Source organism: Periophthalmus magnuspinnatus, chromosome 7 (assembly GCF_009829125.3).
Source record: "Periophthalmus magnuspinnatus isolate fPerMag1 chromosome 7, fPerMag1.2.pri, whole genome shotgun sequence".
In the NCBI taxonomy this organism is placed as follows: domain Eukaryota; kingdom Metazoa; phylum Chordata; class Actinopteri; order Gobiiformes; family Gobiidae; genus Periophthalmus; species Periophthalmus magnuspinnatus.
In genome coordinates this window covers 33,740,792-33,763,006 of record NC_047132.1, presented here as the reverse complement: position 1 = coordinate 33,763,006, position 22,215 = coordinate 33,740,792, and the positions used below count along the sequence as shown (strand labels likewise).

At 41.8% G+C, this 22,215-nt stretch overlaps 1 protein-coding gene across 2 annotated transcripts; it reads left to right on the top strand.

The window, feature by feature from the left end:
• The first annotated feature begins 577 nt into the window (after positions 1-577).
• LOC117373272 (sodium-coupled neutral amino acid transporter 3-like) lies at positions 578-21,960 on the top strand. 2 transcript variants are annotated; one of them, XM_055222830.1, is made up of 16 exons: positions 578-754; positions 6,156-6,219; positions 6,308-6,395; positions 6,478-6,593; positions 10,037-10,110; positions 10,232-10,324; positions 10,403-10,484; positions 10,571-10,653; positions 12,209-12,267; positions 12,341-12,460; positions 12,718-12,797; positions 12,932-13,032; positions 13,811-13,935; positions 18,081-18,225; positions 18,326-18,429; positions 20,239-21,960. In XM_055222830.1, exons 2-16 carry the CDS (start codon positions 6,179-6,181, stop codon positions 20,341-20,343), a joined length of 1,416 nt encoding a protein of 471 aa, XP_055078805.1. In that variant the 5' UTR covers positions 578-754; positions 6,156-6,178; the 3' UTR covers positions 20,344-21,960. The 2 variants fall into 2 exon arrangements, with proteins under 2 accessions (XP_055078805.1, XP_033825114.1); XM_033969223.2 differs by lacking the exon at positions 578-754 and adding an exon at positions 3,945-4,111 and having other exon boundaries at positions 20,239-21,906.
• The last annotated feature ends 255 nt before the right edge of the window (positions 21,961-22,215 follow it).

Here is a 22,215-nt window from a genome sequence, read left to right as displayed (position 1 = left end):
TGAGTATTTTTATTTCTGGTATCTGTTCTCTGATCTGTTCTAATGTTGTTTCCTCATCACAAACAGACCTTGAGTTGTGTTTTGTTTCATTCACACACGTTTGACACACAAACCTGCAGATTTAGACTGAGAAAACACTCCGGTTCCACCTTGTGATGTCATCATGTGGTGTCTAGAATCATTTGGATCATTTCAGCTCCTGGAAATCCTCGCAAATCTTGACTAAACTAAAGGTAAAAGGAGCCGTTAACTTGAAAACTACCACTTGATGACATCACAAGGTGGAACAGAGCATTTTGAGCTTTGGAGATGTGACAGACTAATAATAAAGTGACTCAAACATGTGTGAATGAAACAAAACACAACTCCAGGTCTGTTTTTGATGTAACAGTGACTGACTGTTGAATTTAAGCTCAAAAAGTGTCAGTTTATGTAGTTTAGAATCAGATTTCACATTATTACACATTTTAAACACATCCCCTTGTGTGTGAGACAGACCCTGGTAACAAACCATGATGTTATATCGTCCGACACGAGGCTGGAGAAAGGGAAGGAGAAGGGGAGGGGCTTGTAACATGACAGGAAATTAAGTTAGCGCGCTTTTACCAGCTCTCTCCTTCTCCTGTTTTCTGCAGCTGTAAGAGGAGAACACGACTCACACAAAGAGCCCAGCGTGGATCCAGGCCACGGCTTTAACCTCAGCGCACTCTCCTCCTGTTCCACACCAGAGCGTCCCGCTGACACGCACCCTGAGGTAAGTGGGCTATTGTAAGAAGCCGGTCTCTGGGCGGAACAATGAATGAACAGAGTGACAGTTCCTTGTTCTAACACGAGGCGACGTGGAGAACATTCATTTAACATTCCTGCTTGTCAACTGTATATGGGACTAATTATGTGTTTTGACATGTTTTACGAAGTTACCCAGGTTTAAATTTGGGTGTATCTAAGGTCTAATCTGTGAACTTGAATAACCCCTTGAACAGAACAATAATGTTTTCATCAATGGAAGTTTGATTAGATCTGAATAAAAACACAAAGATTTATGTTTTTGACCACGAAAACACAAAAACGCATCAGATTTCAAGCAGTTTCATTCATGAGCTGCTCACTTCAAACTGGGTCACTCAATGTTATAAAGAACAGTTTGTATTTAACCCGGTGAAGCTCTGAAGACTCATGTTTCATTTAAGTTCCATTTGAGGACGTGTTGTGTGGAGATAAGACGAATAAGGGAGTTTCTGGGCTGAAGCTCTGTTGAACTTTATCAGTTAACGGAAAGTGGCCTGTGACGATTCTGAACTTTCTCTGAAACCTCCCCGTGTGTGTCAAACCTGTGGTGAAAGAGTGAGCCACGAGACAAAATGTGTGAGAAGAAACTGCACGAGTGCGATCCGAGCGAGACGAGTGTGTTGATCTGATCTGGAGACCTCGTTACATCTGTTTAAGTTTGTTTAGGTGAGTTTGAGGGTCACGGTTTGTTTATATAAATGGACATAGTTAACCTGCGGCCGCACTCCAAACAGGAAGTGAGCCTGGACGCGCTTCCGGCTCCAAAGTGAATTGAAAGTGGCTTCAATTCACTTTCTATTGAAGGTGATTTGTTTTCACCAGTAGATGGCAGCGGTGAGACCTGTCCCCCTCTCCTCCTACCCTCACTTGTGCGCTCTTCTTCTTCTTTCTTCTTCTTCTTGTCCTTCTCCTTCTCCTTCTTCCTGTCCTTCTCCTCCTTCTTCTTCTTCTCCTTCTTCTTCTTCTTCTTCTTGTCCTTCTTCTTCTTCTTCTTGTCCTTCTTCTTCTTCTTCTTGTCCTTCTTCTTGTTCTTCTTGTCCTTCTCCTCCTCCTTCTTCTTCTTCTTCTTCTTCTTCTTCTTGTCCTTCTTCTTCTTGTCCTTCTCCTTCTTCTTCTTCTTGTCCTTCTCCTTTTTCTTCTTCTTGTCCTTCTCCTTCTCCTTCTTCTTGTCCTTCTTCTTCTTCTTGTCCTTCTTCTTCTTCTTCTTCTTCTTGTCCTTCTCCTTCTTCTTTCTTCTTCTTCTTGTCCTTCTCCTTCTCCTTCTTCCTGTCCTTCTCCTCCTTCTTCTTCTTCTCCTTCTTCTTCTTGTCCTTCTTCTTCTTCTTGTCCTTCTTCTTGTTCTTCTTGTCCTTCTCCTCCTCCTTCTTCTTCTTCTTCTTCTTCTTGTCCTTCTTCTTCTTGTCCTTCTTCTTCTTGTCCTTCTCCTTCTTCTTCTTCTTGTCCTTCTTCTTCTTCTTGTCCTTCTCCTTCTTCTTCTTCTTCTTGTCCTTCTCCTTCTTCTTGTCCTTCTCCTTCTTCTTGTCCTTCTCCTTCTTCTTCTTCTTGTCCTTCTCCTTCTTCTTCTTCTCCTTCTTCTTCTTCTTGTCCTTCTCCTTCTTCTTCTTCTTCTTGTCCTTCTCCTTCTTCTTCTTCTTCTTGTCCTTCTCCTTCTTCTTGTCCTTCTCCTTCTTCTTGTCCTTCTTCTTCTTCTTGTCCTTCTCCTTCTTCTTGTCCTTCTCCTTCTTCTCCTCCTTCTTGTCCTCCTTCTTCTTCTTCTTCTTCAGGCCAAACCGTGCTCACTATCAAACTGCAGTGGCATCTAGTGGTGAGATGTGAGAATACAACAGGGGCGGGTCGGCTGGTCTAATTACAAACCAAAGACATTTATTTTGTTTTGGGTTTTTTTGTTCTATTTATGCCATATTTTGTGAAGAGGCTTTAGTTGCGACTTGCTTTATGTAACATTTTTGGGTCTGTTTGTCTCCGTGTCGACGTTATTGTTGCGTAGCGTGTCTTTAAATGTGTCTGCGTCAGTGCTGTGGAGAGGCAATCCCGCTCACAATAAGAATACGCACGTACACAGTATTTAAAGTGAGTTACTAATGTGGATTTCACACAGATCCATTTAAATGTCCTTATTACTTTACTGTGTCGTCGCTATGGACCCGCTCGTTCTCCATCTCGTTCTGGTCCCAGGATCTTTGAGGCTTATCTGTGGGATCGTTCTATTTTCGTCCGGTCGCATGCCTCGTCCATTTCCTCTCTTTCGTGCTGGTCCTAATGTCCATTTGGGGTCGGCTTATGGCGGCGCGTTAGCATGTTTCCACTCGTAAGTACTATCACATGTGAGTAATCTTAAAAAAGCACTTATCTCCTAAGCTAATTAACATCCGTGTAACCAGCAGGACGCGGGCTGTGAGCGCGGCCGCCATGTCCAAACCACCCCCACCGCAGCAGACCGGTCACTCTCACTGCGCCTGTGATTACAACAAATACAACAATGACGTTTGTGGAGACGTGGGTCAGATTCTGATTATGTAGATCCAGCGTTTATGATCTTTTACTACATTTAATCTACTTTATTTTTACAGCTATTTACAAAAATCCAAATAAACAATAGTATTTTTTTTATCTTACATAATTAAAATCCAACATAAAGGGCCGATAAACTACATTGTGTTGAGATGTTTGAACAGATCTGAAGAGCGTAATAACAAAGCAAACTGGATGAATGTAATCAAAAGTCTGGACACGCCCTCTCAGTCAATGTTTATTTTTATTTTTTACTACTTTATACCTTTTATCTCCACACAGAAGACATATAAATACACAATATATGAATGAAGATATATGGAATTATGCAGTAAAAAACACTGAATAACTCAAAGCAAAGGGAGTTATTTAACTTTTTGTCATTACTACATAATCCCATACATGTTACTTCATATATTTGATGTCATCTGTGTGTGTAGAAAGTGTAGAAAGTATTTTATTTTTATGTATAACTGAAGTATTTCTATGTATAAACAGTTCATATTGTGGAAACCTGGGGGAGTGGTCTCTTTTGCCTTTTTTTTTTTCCCCCAGAAGCCATCTGCACCTGAACCAGTGGAACAAAGGGTTAACTGTAGGTGCTCCCACTTCCCGTTTACTCCTCCTATAGTGTGTAATCTCCCTCGCTCTCGTTTCACTGCCAAAGAGCTCAGGACACTACACCCGGCTCCACACAGTCCTGTACGTAAACATCACACCGGTCACGTCTCCCGTTTGTGGATATACAGCTTGGAATTTTCTGGATTTATTCTTGGACTTTTTGCCGTTGGTTTTCCAGAGGCTGAGGCTGGTGAGTGAGAGTGTGTGAGAGTGTGTGAGAGTGTGTGTGCGTGTGTGTGTGCGTGTCCTTGTGGAGGAGCTGAACAGTCAACAGGGAGCAGCTCTTGCATCAGATGAGGAGCCATGTGGCGAATGGGAGTCTGTTTGTTTGAGTTCGAGACGTGTTATCCGTGTTACTTCTGTTTCTGTTTGTAAAGAAGAATCTGTGGGCAGGTGAGGTGTTTGCGAATACGACTAAAAGATATGATTTAGTTTAGTATTAAAGAGCAGGACATGACTGTAAGACGAGATCATCATTAACCAGCCCAGTCGTAGTTTCTTTACAGAGCTCTATTAAAACCACACAGTCTTTTGTTTGTTTGTAAAAAATGAAACAAGACCCCAGTAGTTCAGGTCCGTCTGGTTTGCCTTTAAATGGAAGTGTGTGGTTGTAAAATGTCTCTGAAGTGACAGAACCAGGCGGAGATCAGAATAACTCTTTCTTAGGCCTGTGTATCTTGGCCACCGGCCCTGGGAACCCGTGCAAATATGCTGCTAAGAAGGTCGAGGGGGAAGGGGCCACGTTTAGATACATTTACACAGAACGTCTTTGTCCCAAACGTCGGTCTGTATCTGTCAGTATCGGACGTCTCCTCCGAGTGGGACGTCTGAGATCTGTGGAATGGCACACTGCTTTGTGAACGTGTCCTTGGGGTCAGGAGTGAGAGTCCTGAGTGTGGCCCCCAGACCGGACTCTCCCATGACCCCTGGTGCCACCGAGACCGCCCTGCACCAGCCCAGTGTGCACGGAACTCAGATATACTCTAAAAACATACTCAGATATACTCTAAAAACATACTCAGACATACTCAGATATACTCTAAAAACATATTCAGATATACTCTAAAACATACTCAAACATATTCAGATATACTCTAAAAACATACTCAGACATACTCTAAAAACATACTCAAACATACTCAGATATACTCTAAAAACATACTCAGATATACTCTAAAAACATACTCAGACATACTCTAAAAACATACTCAAACATACTCAGATATACTCTACAAATATACTCAGATATACTCTAAAAACATACTCAGATATACTCTAAAAATATACTCAAATATACTCTTCAAATATACTCTAAAAACATACTCAAACATACTCAGATATACTCTAAAAACATACTCAGATATACTCTAAAAACAGTCAAACATACTCAAACATTACTCACATTAGAACGAGGCCGTCTGTCTTTATCTGTGACTCAGGCTCATATAAAGCTGCAGTGTGAGAGTTTTCGTGGGAGTTTTCGTGGGTGTTTTTGGTACAAACCACAGTCTGTGTAAAGAAGTGACTGAGTGCGACGTCACCACAGCTTCAGCTCCAAATGAAGCTCATTGAGGCCAGAGCAGGTATAGGAACCAATTTGGAGCCGAGTTCCACATTTGGAATTCCGACCACGAGTATCATAGCGACCAAAGAGCCAATCAGGAGCGAGGCTGTTGAAGGTAACGCCCCTTCCCGCCCACGGGGACCAGGCGCTTAGCAACACTGTCAATCAAACCTGTTGCTAACGCTAGTGGGAGCGACCTTAGGGAGAGACAGAGTAGTAGACGTAGAAAGTGAATTGGAGCCAGAGTCGATGGAGTTGGAAGCGCAGCCACGATCACTTCCTGTTTGGAACGCGGCGACTAGCAAGTTCGCTATGTCCATTTCTATATCGAGTCTATGGCACAAACACGTTCTGGGGCCAATAGTGATTTTACTTCGATCTGATACGTCCCACATTAGTGCGACAGACCTGTGTTTATGTCTGTATTTTACATTAAGAATATATTTAAACGGCTTTGACCATAAAAGGTTCAAACAGACTCTTCTTCTTCTGATTGGTCTAAAAGTTAAAAAGCCAAACCTCAACATAAGATCAGTAAATATTTAGAATGTCTGGTTCCTGTTTTCATGTCTCGTGCTTTAGAATTCGAGTGGACAGAGGACAGTGGACACATCAGACACGTCAGTCCCTCCCTCTGTACATCATAACGACGTCTGCTCTCCCTCCTCAGATAATTCAACGTCGACAATCAAAATGGAGCTCGAGAAGATGAACGGACACGCCAAAGAAAATGGGTACGAGTTTTGTTTGGAATTAACTAATAATTCATCCAATCTGTCCATCTGTCCGTCTGTAATAATGTGTCAATGTAAACGTCCGCAGCTTCGACGGCCTGGACGCCATCAACGCCGAGCGAGAAGAGTTTCTACCTCACAAAGCCGACGGTCTGAAAGAGTCACAGTTTACAGATGTAAGTGACGACCGCGTGTCTGACCTCTGACCCTTTACACGTCCAAATATTTAAACACATTTTATACTTTAATCTTTTGCAGTTTGAAGGAAAAACGTCATTCGGGATGTCGGTGTTTAACCTCAGTAACGCCATCATGGGCAGCGGGATCCTGGGACTGGCCTTCGCGATGTCCAACACGGGAATCGTTCTTTTTGTGTGAGTAAATCTGAACAGAAAAGAGTGTGTGTGTGTGTGTGTGTAGAGTGTGTTTGTAGTGTGTGTAGAGTGACGTCACCCACAGCGGCTCTAGAATTTGGAATATTTGGAATTCCGTTCATAGCAACCAAAGATCCTGAGTTTGACCCTCATTCCTTGTTGCATATTTAAATATTTCATAATTATTTGTATGTTTTTATATTTAGCGTGTTATATTGGTTTAAGAAACTTTGCATTTATCATATTATGGCACAAACATCAAACTGAGGAAAAGAGACAGTTTAAAATAAATACAACTTAAATAGAAAGGTCCAACATCACACAAACTGACCCTTTAATCCATGTTCTAATGATGTTTCCTCCTCAAAAACAGACCTGGAGTTGTGTTTTGTTTCATTCACACATGTTTGAGTCACTTTATTATTAGTCTGTTACATCTACAAAGATCAAAATGCGACATTCCACCTTGTGATGTCATCAAGTGGTAGTTTTCACGTTAACTCCTCCTCCTTTTACCTTTAGTTCAGTCGAGATAAGAGACAACTCCACGACTGAAATGATCCAAATGATTCTAGAAATGAAGGTGTGTGGAGTTTAAAAACACAGTGGAGCACTTCCTGTATCGCCACATGATGACATCACAAGGTGGAACAGAGTGTTTTTTTCAGTTTGAGAGAAGAACTCAGCCTAAATCTGCAGGTTTGTGAGTTAAACATGTGAGAATGAAACAAAACACAACTCCAGGTCTGTGTGTGACATTAGAACAGATCAGAAAATAGAGGAATATGGGACATTTAAATAAGAACAAATTGTTTATTGAGAATGATTCAGTCTTAGTGAAAAGGCTGGGCTCTGTCTGTCTCTCATCTGTCTGTCTCTCATCTGTCTCTCTCTCATCTGTCTGTCTCTCATCCATCTGTCTCTCATCTGTCTCTCATCCGTCTGTCTCTGCCTCTAATATCGACCTGTCTCCTGTGGGTCTGTCTCTGTTACTCGACACCATTGTATCAGTTTAACACTAGAGCCTTATATGGACACAGACCCACGGTCCAGACCCACGGTCCAGCTGTGACTGTGCTGGACATGACCCAGGGAGGGGCTCTGGTCATGACCCAGGGAGGGGCTCTGGTCATGACAGAGGGAGGGGCTCTGGTCATCACAGAGGGAGGGGCTCTGGACATGACTCAAGGAGGGGCTCTGGTCATCACAGAGGGAGGGGCTCTGGTCATCACAGAGGGAGGGGGCTCTGGTCATGACAGAGGGAGGGGCTCTGGTCATCACAGAGGGAGGGGGCTCTGGTCATCACAGAGGGAGGGGGCTCTGGTCATCGCAGAGGGAGGGGCTCTGGTCATGACAGAGGGAGGGGGCTCTGGTCATGACTCCCATTTTCCTCCAGTCCTGTCCCAGTGTGTCCTGCCTCAGTCTAAATCCTGACCCGTTTGACGCGTCCTCCTCAAATCAGATTTGAGTGGTTAAATTTAGGCCGTGTGATCATGTCCAGGCCACGCCCACTTGGATCAGAGCGCAGCTATGTGGCAGGGGCCGGAGCAGCTAAAGCCACAGCAGCAAAGAAAGAATAGACTTAACCCTGACACGGCTGCATGACCCGGACTTCACCTCTTTAAAATAATAATAAAACAATAATATTCACACTTAAAATGAAACTGTGGCTTTTGTGAAGGAACCAATTCATGATTATTCACAGTAACTGACCCCAAACAGCTGGAAAAAAAACTTAATTTCCGTGACTTTACGTCTAATCCATGAACATTCCTTTGTGATTCAGAAAGTTTTAGATTCAAACTGCACAGAATCAGTGAGAAAAATATAAAAATATCAATCTAAAACTCTCTTGTGTTGAGGCAGGTGAGATTAGAACAAACATAAAACTGTTTTTAATCCCGTGTTGTGTTTTTACTCTATAATGTAAAAGTAAAAAAAAGAGTCAAAAATGCATAAAAATGAAGGAAAAAATGCAGTTGTCAGTGTGACCGTAACGAAGATGTGAAATGATATAGTCAGATACTCAGGTTATGTAGTACTTCTCTGAGTATAAGTTGTACCCAAACTATGAAAATATGGTGTTCAAAGTATCAAAACGCAGTACTCTGATTGGACCGTGTGTCTGAATAAGTTACAAAATACATTTTTACTGCAGGTATTTCAGTATTCTGTAACTAAACACATTTTCAAAGTGTTTCAAAGTTTTCAAAGTGTCTTTTTGAAGTAAAGATTGGATCAAACGTCTGCTGCTTCTACAAAGGTCACAGGAGTTATTTCAGTTCTTACAGTTCTGAATAATTATCACTGTTCATTAACCAGATAATGTTCCACAGCTCTGCAAAAAAAAACACGACTGAACCAGACACGAGAAATAAACCAGGCTCCAAACAAACTTTAATATTTAACCATCAAAACAAACACGAGTTAAACCAGAGACATTTAGTTTTTACTGTTTTAAACCTGTCAGAGCCTTTGGAGTTTTCATTCTTCTTCTTCTTCTTCTTCTTCTGTTCTTTAGCTTTATGTTACAACACTGTAATTTCCCCAGTGTGGGACAAATCAAAGTTTATTCTGTCTCATCTTATACTGACAATTATGGTTTTCTGAACGTAAAGGTCCAAAGACTTTGACTCGTTTTCTGTGGCTATTTTTATATTTGAAGATCTACAACGTGAAACGACAAGATCCAAAGAACAGAACATAAACTCTCCACACTTTAGTCCTGGTTTAGATCTGGTTTAGTCCTGGTTTAGTCCTGGTTTAGTCCTGGTTTAGTCCTGGTTTAGACTTCGTTCAGTCTTGGTTTAGTCCTGGTTTAGTCCTGGTTTAGTCCTGGTTTAGTCCTGGTTTAGTCCTGGTTTAGACTTCGTTCAGTCTTGGTTTAGTCCTGGTTTAGTCCTGGTTTAGTCCTGGTTTAGTCCTGGTTCAGTCCTGGTTCAGTCCTGGTTTAGTCCTGGTTTAGTCCCGGTTTAGTCCCGGTTTAGTCCCGGTTTAGTCCTGGTTTAGTCCTGGTTTAGTCCTGGTTTAGTCCTGGTTCAGTCCTGGTTCAGTCCTGGTTTAGTCCCAGTTTAGTCCTGGTTCAGTCCTGGTTCAGTCCTGGTTTAGTCCTGGTTCAGTCCTGGTTTAGTCCTGGTTTAGTCCTGGTTCAGTCCTGGTTTAGTCCTGGTTTAGTCCTGGTTCAGTCCTGGTTTAGTCCTGGTTCAGTCCTGAGGTTTTGTGCCTGTGACTGAAATGTTTTTATTCTGTCTTTTCTCTTTTAATGTTCATTTGACGATTATTTCTGATTCTTTTTGTCTTGCTGAGTTTGTCTCTTTCATGTTTTTCTTTTCTTTTCTCTCTTTCGTCTCATGTTTTTCTTTTCTTTTCTCTCTTTTGTGTCTCATGTTTTTCTTTTCTCTCTTTCGTCTCATGTTTTTCTTTTCTCTCTTTTGTGTCTTCAGGATCTTGCTGATCTTCATTGCGGTTCTTTCTGCGTATTCCATCCATCTGCTGCTCAAAAGTGCTGGAGTTGTTGGTGAGTTTGGGGCCGTTCTCTCTGCTGTGTCTTTACTTTATATAATGACCGTGTGTCTTTTGTGTGTTCTGTTGTGCGTTGGTTTGCGCGTTGGTTTGTGCGTTGGTTTGTGCGAGCGCAGGAATCCGGGCCTATGAGCAGCTCGGGAACAGAGCCTTTGGAGCTCCAGGGAAAATGCTGGCGGCCGTCATTATCACAGTTCATAACATTGGAGGTATGACGTAATCCGACTGTTTTGAATTATTTCTACGAGGAAATATCATCAAATTCTGTGTTTTTCTTCTTTTTTTAGCCATGTCCAGTTATTTATTTATTGTAAAGTCCGAGCTCCCGTTGGTGATCCTGGCGTTCCTCGGTCAGACGACGAACACGGGGTGAGTCTGGAGACCACCTCGGGCTTTTCTGCGTCCTCATTTTCATGTTTCAGTTTTGTTTTACATGTGTTTGTGCTGTTCTTCAGAGAGTGGTTCCTGAATGGAAACTACTTGATCATCATTGTTAGCATTGGCATCATCCTCCCATTAGCTCTCATGAAACAGCTCGGTATGTTTTCCATCGTAGACACACTTTTGTCTCGTTTGTCATGTCTCCTTTTAGTTCGTGTTGTGGGTTTGAGATGATTGAAGCTGAATGTGAATCTGAGAGAAAGATATTTTTAAAACACAGAAGCTCAGAACAAATGTGAAACTGAACTGTTACTGCCGCGTTACAAACAGGAAGTGGTCATGGGCGCAATTTCATCGACTCTGTCTCTGCTGCTTCAGACTCATTCTGGTCTTAAATGTTCGTATTAACCCTCTACATGATCCTTTTTATTTCACTATTGTGTCTGTAAATCAAGATATGAACATTAATAACAGACAAATCAGACATGTTTTATCTCATTTTTTAAGTTATTTTGAGTTTGTTTGTTTTTTTTTGTTATTTTGAGAGTAGTTTTTTTTTTTTTTTTTTTTTTATTTAGGTCATTTTGAATTCATTTATTTATTTTTTTGTTATTTAGATTTTTTTCCAGTTATTTTGAGTTTTTTTTGTTATTTTAAGTTTTTCTTTTATTATTTTGAGTTCATTTATTTATTATTTGTTATATTGATTTTTTGTGTTTTTTCTGTTATTTTGAGTTTTTTTTTTTTTTTTAGTTATTTTGATTTCATTTATTTATTGTTTGTTATTTTGAGGAGTTTTTTTTGGTTTTTGGGTGGGGTTTTTTTTTGGGAGGGGGGGGGGGTTGTTATTTTGAGTTTTTTTATTTTATATTTTTAGTTTGTTTTTTTTAAAACTGTGTCTCTCTCTGTCTCTGCGTCTGTCAGACTCATTCTGGTCTTAAATGTTCGTATTAACCCTCTACATGATCCTGGGGTTTTTATTTCACTATTGTGTCTGTAAATCAAGATCTGAACATTAATAACAGACGTCGTACTCACTCGGTCAATACTTAAAGAGTCTGTGGGATGAACTTAAGTAAAATTTATTTATGAAGCACTTTTAAAAACACTCACAGCTGCCCAAAGTTCTGCACAAAGACGATATAAAGTGCAATCATAGAAAACAAAACGTACAAAAACACGATAAAACAAAACCATACAGGAGTCTCACTCAGCTCGTGTTCAAACCCAGTGAGTTTTCAACAAAGACTTAAAAACATTTATAGATTGAACTGTTCTAACACACAGAGGGAGACTGATAAGCCCCGCCCCCTCGAGCTTTGATCTCAACGTTCTACTGGAACATGGACAGACGCTCAGGGAGAACTTAAGAGGAGGAACTATTTTTCACTTTAAAAAATCTAAAAACACTGATATGTAACAAATATAAGAATGAAGTTAAAGTTAAATATATGAAAAATACTCAAAAAATGTGAATATAATGTAAAACTTTTAGGTGAACGGATCAGACAAATCACAAAAATCACAAAAATGGAAGGTGTGACAAACCGGAGACAACATCTTTTGGGTTAATTTTATTTTGAGGCTCGTAAAGATAAAGATATATTTATGAATATTATGTACATTATATTTTAAACAGCTGAAGTAAACACTCGTTCGTTCGTTCATTCGTTCACGTGCTCACTTCTCACCTGTTTTCCTCGCTCCTCCAGGTTATCTGGGATACACCAGCGGCTTCTCTCTGTCCTGTATGGTTTTCTTCCTGATTTCCGTGAGTTATTTCCCTGACGTTACAGACGGTGTTTGCACAGAATGAGTCGATATTTACTTTGTGCCACGTCCAGGTTATTTACAAGAAGTTCAACATCCCGTGTCCTCTGGAGGATTTCCACAACAGCAGCCAAACTCACACTGTGGATCCAGACGAGTTCTGTGAAGCAAAGATGTTTACCATCAAATCTGAGGCGAGTGACGGCATCACAACCACAGACTGTTTATGTAAATGGACATAGCCGACCTGCTGTTGTGTCCTTGAGCAAAACACTTAAGTCAAAATGCAGATTTGTGTCGTGATACAGTGAGATCTCGGGTCTAGTCAATAGAAATGCTCAGGTTCAACAAATATAATGGAATCGATATGAAAAACTAAAGCAAAATCAGTCTCATATTTAAATCCCGACGTTTTTAAGCCATAATAATAATGACCGTTCTTTCTTTACAGACGGCGTACACCATCCCCATCCTGGCGTTTGCTTTTGTCTGTCACCCTGAGGTTCTCCCGATTTACACCGAGCTCCGAAAGTGAGTCCAGCCCGTTTAGAGCAGATAAAACGTCATCAATGTGAAGTGTGACGGCAAGAGATTAGAATAAAGACATAACAGAACCAAACATATTATTATTATTATTATCATTATTATTATCTGTGTTGTTGTAGTGCAAACCGTGGTCGTATGCAGAAGGTGGCAAACATCTCCATCCTGGCCATGTTCGTCATGTACCTGCTCACCGCCATCTTTGGATACCTCACTTTTTACGGTAAAGCCCAAAAAGTTCAAATTACTTTTGTGTAACTATGAATTAAAATTAGATCCTGATTCTGATAGACCTGGTTTAGTCCTGGTTTAGTCCTGGTTTAGACCTGGTTTAGTCCTGGTTTAGACCTGGTTTAGTCCTGGTTTAGTCCTGGTTTAGACCTGGTTTAGTCCTGGTTTAGTCCTGGTTTAGCCCTGGTTTATTTTCTTTGCTCTGTTTGTTCTGCAATAACTTGTGTTTAATTAGACACACACACACGCACACACCCACGCACACACACAGCAGTGTTTTCTTTACTCTCACATTCTCTGGGCGTGTGATTCTAACTGGAGGCACTGCTCTGTCTGAGGCTCTGTTAGACTTTAATCTGAGTTTTGTTTTAACACATTTTGACCATAAAGAACTGACTTATCTGAAATACAACAGGGGATTTGTGCCGTTAAACAAGACCCTCTCAAATAACACCACAGTCACAAGCTAGCATTAGCACTAGCATTAGCATTAGCATTAGCCAACAGTTTTTCAGTGAGTCAGTTTCATCTTTTTGTGTAAAATCAAACTCTAAACAGGACGATGAGCTCAGACTGACACAGGCTCCTAAACATGAGCTCTTTAAATCACTTTGGGATTTTTTTCTTGCGTTTTCAGACGAGTTAAAAGTTTTTTTGGGAGTGTGCATTGAGTCTTCATGGTAACTGCTGAACATTCCACCATAGAGCTACATGCAGATCACCCCCAGCGTGGCGTCAGTGCAGACTCTGACTCGTGTTGTGTTTCTCAGGGGCCGTGGAGTCGGAGCTGCTCCACACGTACATCCGCGTGAACCCTCTGGACGTGCTGATCCTGTGTGTGCGTCTGGCCGTGCTCGCCGCCGTCACGCTCACCGTCCCCGTCGTCCTGTTCCCGGTAAGAAACAGGCTCTTAAAGATGCACTGTGTGACTTTCCTGGTGGATCTTTGCCGCCTGCTTGGAGAGGTTTTTGCTTTGCCTTAGAATGTTCCACAGTATGGCATTAAAGCGCCGCTGACGGGTCGGACCACGCGACTAAAACACAGTTAAGATCATTATATTTAAGATTTCACTAAAAATTACAATTCTTTTCCCCAGTTTGTTTAGGTTCACATTTTACTTCCTGGTTAGAAATCATGACATCACACTAGGGAATTCTACCTAGCAACCACGTGGTGCACTGGGCCACAACCCAACGCACAGATCAGATCCATGGAGAGGTGACCCACAACGAGAATACATGTTTTAGCCATATAAACTCCTTTAATTGAAATAAATACAATTTAGTTAATTAATAATGCCATACTGTGGAACATTCCAGTAAAGCAATAACATCTCCCGGTGCACAAGCAGGAGGTCGGCCCTCAAACAGTAAAGTTACGTCATGTAGCTTTTGTAATGTCCTGTTTATTGTAGAGTTTAGAGAGTTCAAACGAGTGAGTGACAGGTGGATTTACAAAAGCTTTATATAAAGAAACGAATTTGTCACATCGTCAACAACGACGTCTCTGACACGGACGGTGTAAAGACGTGAGCGTGACGTCACCACAGGCTGTAAAGACGTGGAGTGAGTGTGAAGTCACCCGCGGCGTCCAGCTCATCGAGGCTAGAGCAGGTATAGGGGCTAATCTGGAGTAGGGATGGGACGATATTAAATTTTAGACTCACGATTATCGTGGCCAAAATAATCGCGATTAACGATATTATCGCGATAATTATTAACCTGTTAACGTTCCGACGGCCCGGGCCTACTTTACAACTTTACAGCAATGTACATACACTTCTGCGTCACCCACACAAACAATCTACACATCAAATGAAAGCTGCGGCGCTTGTCTTTCTGGATATGCAAACCATTTTCACCTGCAATCACCACAGTGCTGACAGGAAAGACGTTTTTATAGAAAAGTCACAAAGTGTGAATCTGGACTTCACTTACCATTGAGCGCTCTGGTTCTGTCAAACATCAACATATTCACACAACGTTGGTCTCATTTGTTCCGTAAAGGTCCAGAGAATATATTCCAGTCAAGAAATTATGTCCAATCTGCTGCAGGAAAGTACTCCAAATATGAAATCTGCTCCGTCACTTCTTTGCCTTTCTTTAGTCGATTTCAGGCATAATAAACTTCTGACAGCGCCAACTTTGTTCCCCAGTGCTAAACACACGTATTAGCTTGTGATTGACACCAATGTTGGCCAATAAGGTGGGGGTTGTGGGTTACTGAGCCCGCAGACAGCCAATGAGCAGCGGGACAGGATGACGTATCACATGCCATGGTTTTCCGTAAACAGACGTACCCGGAAGAAAATGTGTACTCCTCAATGTCATGCTGGAGAAATGGACCGGTCCTTGTTGCGCCGGAAGTGACGCAAGTGCCCGTCGACGAAGACTTAATTTTTTTTAAATTAAGGCACTTTGGTGAATTGGGAAACGAGTGGATGCAGAAATGTGTGCATAATGGCGCATTTTACGCACTGTTGTTTTGCGTTTTAAACATGACGAAACGGACAAACCAAAGGGAGTACGTGACCGAGGACACTGTGGATGTTTGTACAAGTTAAACTAGAGGCATCTCGGACCTGGAGCGGTTCATGGCAAAGATTAAAGATCCCACAGTGGACTCAGGAGTAAAGGACCTTATTTTTTTATGGATTGGATGCTGTTCTCGATCGGTAAGTGTGGTTTATTCTGCTATTGACTTAATTGTACGTAAATTATACCGTGTATAATCGTTAGCTTTGCTCCTGTGCACACAGTGCGCATTCGGACCGTGCGCTCTGGCACATTTGTGTTCAGCTGTATGAATTAGACTTAATTTGTCTATTGTTTAAAAGGTGTTGTTTTATTCTGCAGTTTGTATTATTGTAGGTAAAAATCTAAGATGTGCACACATTAGCGTCTCATCTGTGCGCACGGGTGAGGCGCGCACTGGTACGTTCCTGTGGAGAGTTACGGATCAGACTTTGTTTATTGTTGATATCTGACAGAATATAGTTCAGACAGAGATAAGCACAGAAGCTACAAGTGTCATTGCTATGTCAGAGTGGGCAAACACCAGAACTAACATATAAACGTTGTATTGGAACTGGAAACATGAGGCTGTGTGATGCCGTAAAGGCGATTATAATCGTGCACAATGATCGCGATTATTAAAAAATGCCACGAACGATTAATTGCGGACCTTATTTATCGCGATTAACGATATTATCGTATATCGTCCCATCCCTAATCTGGAGACGAGTTACATGTCTGGAATTCCGACCGCAAGTATCATAGCAACCAAAGAGCCAATCAGGAGCGAGGCTGTTGAAGGTAACGCCCCTTCCCGCCCTTTGCAACACTGTCAATCAAACCTGTTGCTAACGCTAACAGGAGCGACCTCGGGGAAAGAAGGACCTGATTTGTCTGTTATTAATGTTCATATCTTGATTTACAGACACAATAGTGAAATAAAAACCCCAGGATCATGTAGAGGGTTAATATGAACATTTAAGACCAAAATGAGTCTGAAGCAGCAGAGACAGAGAGAGGGGACAGTTTCAACCCGGAAGTGCGCACATGATCACTTCCTGTTTTTGGAACGCAGCGGCGGCAGCAGGTTAGCTCTGTCCATTCATATAAACAGTCCGTGGTTCTGAGTGACATCACTGCGTGTGGCCTTTGGCGTAAGAACTGCACATAGTGGATCTGTATCAAGGCGATTGTTTTGTTCATGATGAAGGTGGAGGTTTTAGCTGCAGAAGTGTCTCTTAAGTCTTTTGTTCTTCAAGGTCCGAGTTTGACGCTGGTTCTTTTATCTGTGTTTTTCACATGACGATAAAGTCAAGGCCTCAGCTGTGAGACTGTGTGAGGTCGAGGAAAAAGACGTTAGACAAAGCACGAGACTGCAACAGGATCAGGATTATTCACGTTTTAACTCCGCAGGATTCTGGAGACACGCTGAAGATCTTCATGTGTTTATCATGTTCATAATGTTTGTGTAATGCCTCAGTCGTTCAGGTCAGTTCCATAACAAAAAACAAAGTTAAATCTGTCACTGGACAAATCGTTGTAGGAGTGAAGACGCTTCTTAAGTTCTGAACTGAAGTTTTATCCAGTTGACAGATTTAACTTTGTTTTTTGTAATGTTTATCAAGTCAACTGGACTGTTTTGGGTTCAGACTGACTAAAAATACACTGTCTGACCAAAAAAACCATCCCACACTCTAATATTTGTTTGTTCCTTTAGCTTTAATTACGTCACATTCTCTGTGTCATTGTTTCGATTTCTCTTCTCCAACGTCACAGATTTATTTCCATCCAGTTGTTGCTTTAATGTTTCTCCTGTTGCATTGATGATGGTGGAGTCTGACGCTGCTCAAAGCTTCAGCACAAAGATTCTCACTGGGGTTAAGGTCTGGACTCTGTGGTGGACGTGTGTGAAAATGACGTCTCTGCTCCTGATCCACTCTTGAATCGTGGCATCGTCGTCTTGGAATATGCCCAAAAATCCACTGATGGAATAACCTGGTCCTTCAGTCTCTTCAGGTGTCAGCTGACCTCAGACTGTTGCTGAACCTAGACCTGACTCGTACCTGTAGGCTCAGATCTATTCGCTGAGTTAAATCCAGGTGGAGATTTTTGTTTTTAGTCCAGGCAGAGTATGACTGGTGACAGCTACTAACCATTTAAAATCAAAAATCTTGTAATATTGTAAAAATGTATTTGAGTGTTTGTCCGCTGATCTGAAGGTTCACAGTTCAAACTCCGCTCCCTTGGGCAACACACTGGTGCGTGAATGTGTGAGTGAATTGGGGAGCGGTTCTTGATGTAAAGCGCTGAATGAACATGTGACCGTTTAGCATCTTTTGAATGAAGAAGGTTCTCAAAATGGCATCGAAATTGAGAATAATTAGTGGATTTGTTTTCTTATTGTAAAGTGTCAGGTTGTAAACTCGTAGGTTGTAAACTCGTAGGTTGTAAACTCGTAGGTTGTAAACTCGTAGGTTGTAAACTCGTAGGTTGTGTGCAGCGTCTGATCAGCTCCGTGCTCTTGCAGATCAGGAGGGCGGTGCAGCAGATCCTGTTCCCAGACAAACCGTTCCATTGGGCCAGACACATTTTAATCGCGTGTTCCCTCATCTTCCTGGTCAATCTGCTCGTCATCTTCGTGCCCTCCATTCGCGACATCTTCGGCATTATCGGTGAGTTTTACAGATCGAATCTCTATTTTAATAGTTACAACATCCAAATCTCACTTGTAATGTTGTTTCTTTTGTTTGTTTGTTTGTTTGTTTTTTCCAGGTGCGACCTCTGCCCCCAGCCTCATCTTCATCCTGCCGGGAATATTTTACATCCGGATTGTTCCTGAAGAGACGGAGCCTTTGCTTTCAAGAAACAAGATCCAGGTACGAGTTGATGATGCTCTAGACCACAGGCTGTTTTCAATGTAAAGTGAATTGGAGCCAGAGTCGATACTAAAAACACAGCTGGATCTGATAAACTGATGTAATGAGACTTTTCACACGTCGTAGTCGCCCAGAAAGTCTCAGAATGTTTGAACTTTTATTTATACAAAGCTGTTCTGTCGTTACTTGAGAGCTCTATACAGCTCTATAAACACATTTAGATCAGTTTTGTCTTATTTTATTTGAATTTAACGGAAATAAATGCTCTTTTCAGTCTCTGGTATCAGTTGATATCGAGTATCGGCAGATCCTTAAACCTAAAGTATCAGAATCGGGTCAGTGCGTCTTAAGATATGACGGATAAATGTTCCAGAAGAGCAGGTCTGTGGTGAAGCGGGAGGGGTCAGGAGGGGTCAGGAGGGGTCAGGAGAGGTCAGAAGGGGTCAGAAGGGGTCAGAAGGGGTCATGTGAGTCAGGCCTGTGTTGTGAAATTAGAGGAAATTGTTCTTTTAATGGAAAAAAGAGTAGAAATAAACATAATGAGTCTGTTGTGGACTCATCTCATCGTAATAATAAAGGCTCTGCTTCATGAAACTCAGATGTTTGTTTCAGGACTGAGGCTGTTTCAGTGGGAGCCTCTCATCCTTCTCTTAATGCCATTTTAGTTTAGTAAAGTATTTCATTCAATTTATTTTTGTTGTGCCCAAAATCACAGCAGTGTCGCCTCTTTGGGCTGAATGTGAGAAATATTTAACCAACAGAAAGTTAGAAAATCAACAATGAAACAGAAACAGATAAACAAGTGGAGAAGTGTCCCAGAGCGCCCCCTGTACTCAGATGGACGCGCTGCAGATGTGTCCGGAAAACAGGAGGAAACAGAGGACAGTGCTCAGGTCACCATGTTCCCCCGAAGCTGCTCCTGAGGCAGCTTCACGAAAACTGCAGGTTTTATTTCTGCTCCTGACCGGCCTGGAATGTTTTAAGCCTGGTCTTAAATGTAGAGACTGTGGAGCCTCTTTATCCATAGACTGTATATATCTGTGGACCCCGACCCTCCCCGCCCTCACCTGGCTGGATGACCCGGTGCCTGGCTGGGGTGGGCCCCTCTCTGGCTCTTAGTTGAGCGGCTCTGGCTCTTCTAACTATAAATGGATGCATATTGGTGTTCGTTTGTGTCCAGGGGAGTGGATCTCTCCTTCACTGTGGTTTTCCCACTGTTTTTTTTTTTTAGTTTTTCTTTGGCGAGGAGGAGGGTCTAAGTACAGGGGGCGCTCTGGGACACTTCTCCATTTGCTTGTTTGTCTGTTTCTGTTTAATTGTTGATTTTCTAAATTTCTGTTGGTTAAATCTCATGTTCAGCCCAAAGAGGCGACGCTGCTGTGATTTTGGGCTTTACAAAAATACATTTAATTGAATTGTATAGTTTACATATATATATATATATATATATATATATATATATATATATATATACACATATATACAGTCTCTGGTCAGGAGGAGAACTTTAAATGAAATTCTAAACTGGACAGAAACCAGTGAAGGGACTCCAGCTCTGGGGTGATGTGCTCTATTCTCTTAGTTCCTGTAAGAGCCTGGCTGCTGTATTTTGAACTAGTTTAAAGCTTTTTATAGTTTTTAGGGCACGCAGCTTGTGGGGAGTTACATTTATCTAGAGCCTTGATGTAAAATTATACTGACAAAAACTATGACAAAATATGAAAACAACAACAGGAATAACACTGCTCTAAAATGATGAAAAACCCTCTGGTGATTCCTGAAACTGTAATGTCTCTCTTTCTCCACTAGGCGGCGTGCTTCGCTGGCCTTGGCTTCATCTTCATGATCATGAGCTTGTCGTTCATCATCATAGACTGGGTGACGGGGGAATCCCGGAGCGGAGGCGGGCACTGACCAACGAAATCAGAAACAAACTGCCAAAACTCTCCCTGTTTGTCAAAGACCCTCGACCTGCCCACGACCTTCCCACGAACCCGAAGGAACCTGCGCTCAGACCAAAGAAAATCGCTATAATGTGAACGAGAGGGCAGAACGTCTCACAGCAGAGGAGACGATGGGAGATAACACAAGTCGGACTGAAAGAGGGGCCTCTCGGGAGCATTCTGAGGGAGCAAAACCATGACTCAAAACGGAAAATCTGTTTTATTTTGGGGGTTTTGGCGTAAATCTGGAACAGCTCAGTCAGAGAAGGAGCTGCTATCTGAGCTACGTCTCGTCTTTACTGAAAGCCAAACGTATTTTGTGCTTTTCAAACCTGTTTTATTTTGCTAAAACTGACCACGCTCATCGTTCATTCATCTTCTATTGCTGTATGTCAGTGATAAAAGACTACGGTGGCTCCCCTAAACCAAAAAAGCATCAGATTAGGCATTTTGCTTCATTATCAACACCATAAAAACTGATTACCGGTACTAAAGGTGCACTGTGGAACTTTTTAAATGGGTTTATCCATCACCTATCAATGTTCCACATCTGATTATCACATTTGTTTACTGTTATCGCTAAAATCTGACTTGAAAAACACAGTTACTTTGCGCAGCTTGTCTCCATGGAAATAGAGAAGTTTTAATGCCATTCTGTGGAACATTTCAGGCGAAGCGATACGGTCTCCATGGGGACGAGCAGGTGGCGGACCTCGCTACGCACCACCAACTCCAAAGTTTGTATAGATAAAATGATTCCGTCGAGGGTTTACGCTGCGCCGCCGGAAACGCTTGAAATGTAATTTAATAATATATGAAAAATGAAGTTATTTAAAACGTGGACTCTATATTTGAGAGAATTATTTATAACTCTTAGTACTGGATGATGTCGTTAAGGGTTCATTCCTGTAATTCCTCCCTGCTCTTCGAAGCTAAAGCAGTTACCAAAGAACCAATCAGGAGCGAGACTGTTGAAGGTAACGCCCCTTCCCGCCCTTAGCGACGCTGTCAATCAAACCTGTTGCTAACGCTAACGGGAGTGACGTCGGGGAAAGAAGGACCTGATTTGTCTGTTATTAATGTTCATATCTTGATTTACAGACACAATAGTGAAATAAAAACCCCAGGATCATGTAGAGGGTTAATACGAACATTTAAGACCAGAATGACGAGTCGAAGGAGAAGAGACAGAGAGAGGACACAGATTTTACACAGAAAGTGAATTGGAGCCGGAAACGCGCCCATGATCACTTCCTGGTTATAACACCACGTTGGCTACGTCCATTTATATTCAGTCCTTGTGTATAACGCAGGTTTGAGACGTCAGTGAGAGTTACAGAAAATATAATATATATTTTTCACATTTCAAACGACACATTGAGCTGCAGTGAGGAGGAGGTTCACACACACGTTTTTATCAAAGCTCTAAACCAACCAAAACCGTCCAGTGTTTATCATGTGACCCCCGAGCCGTGAGCAGCGACGTCGTGACTTTAAGTTAAAATAATTCCGTCTGTTTTGGATCTGAGATGTTGTTGCTCTTCCTGTACATTTTAAATTAATATTTGTCAATAAAAGTCTGTGTTTTAATATTGTTAAAGTGCAGATTTGTGTCGGGTCGGGTCATGTACAGAAATGATCAGGTTCATCTTTTATATATTTCATGGTAAAGTTCAGTGAAAAACAAAAGGACAAACTGAAAACATTAAGGTTTATACAGTTCTATGCAAATATAAATCTACAAACGCACAGAGTGAAGTTGCCCTGCTGCGTTTCAAAATGGAAGTATCACGCTCACTTCATCTGAACGACAGAGGGAACGTGGGGGTTAGAGTGCGGTTGT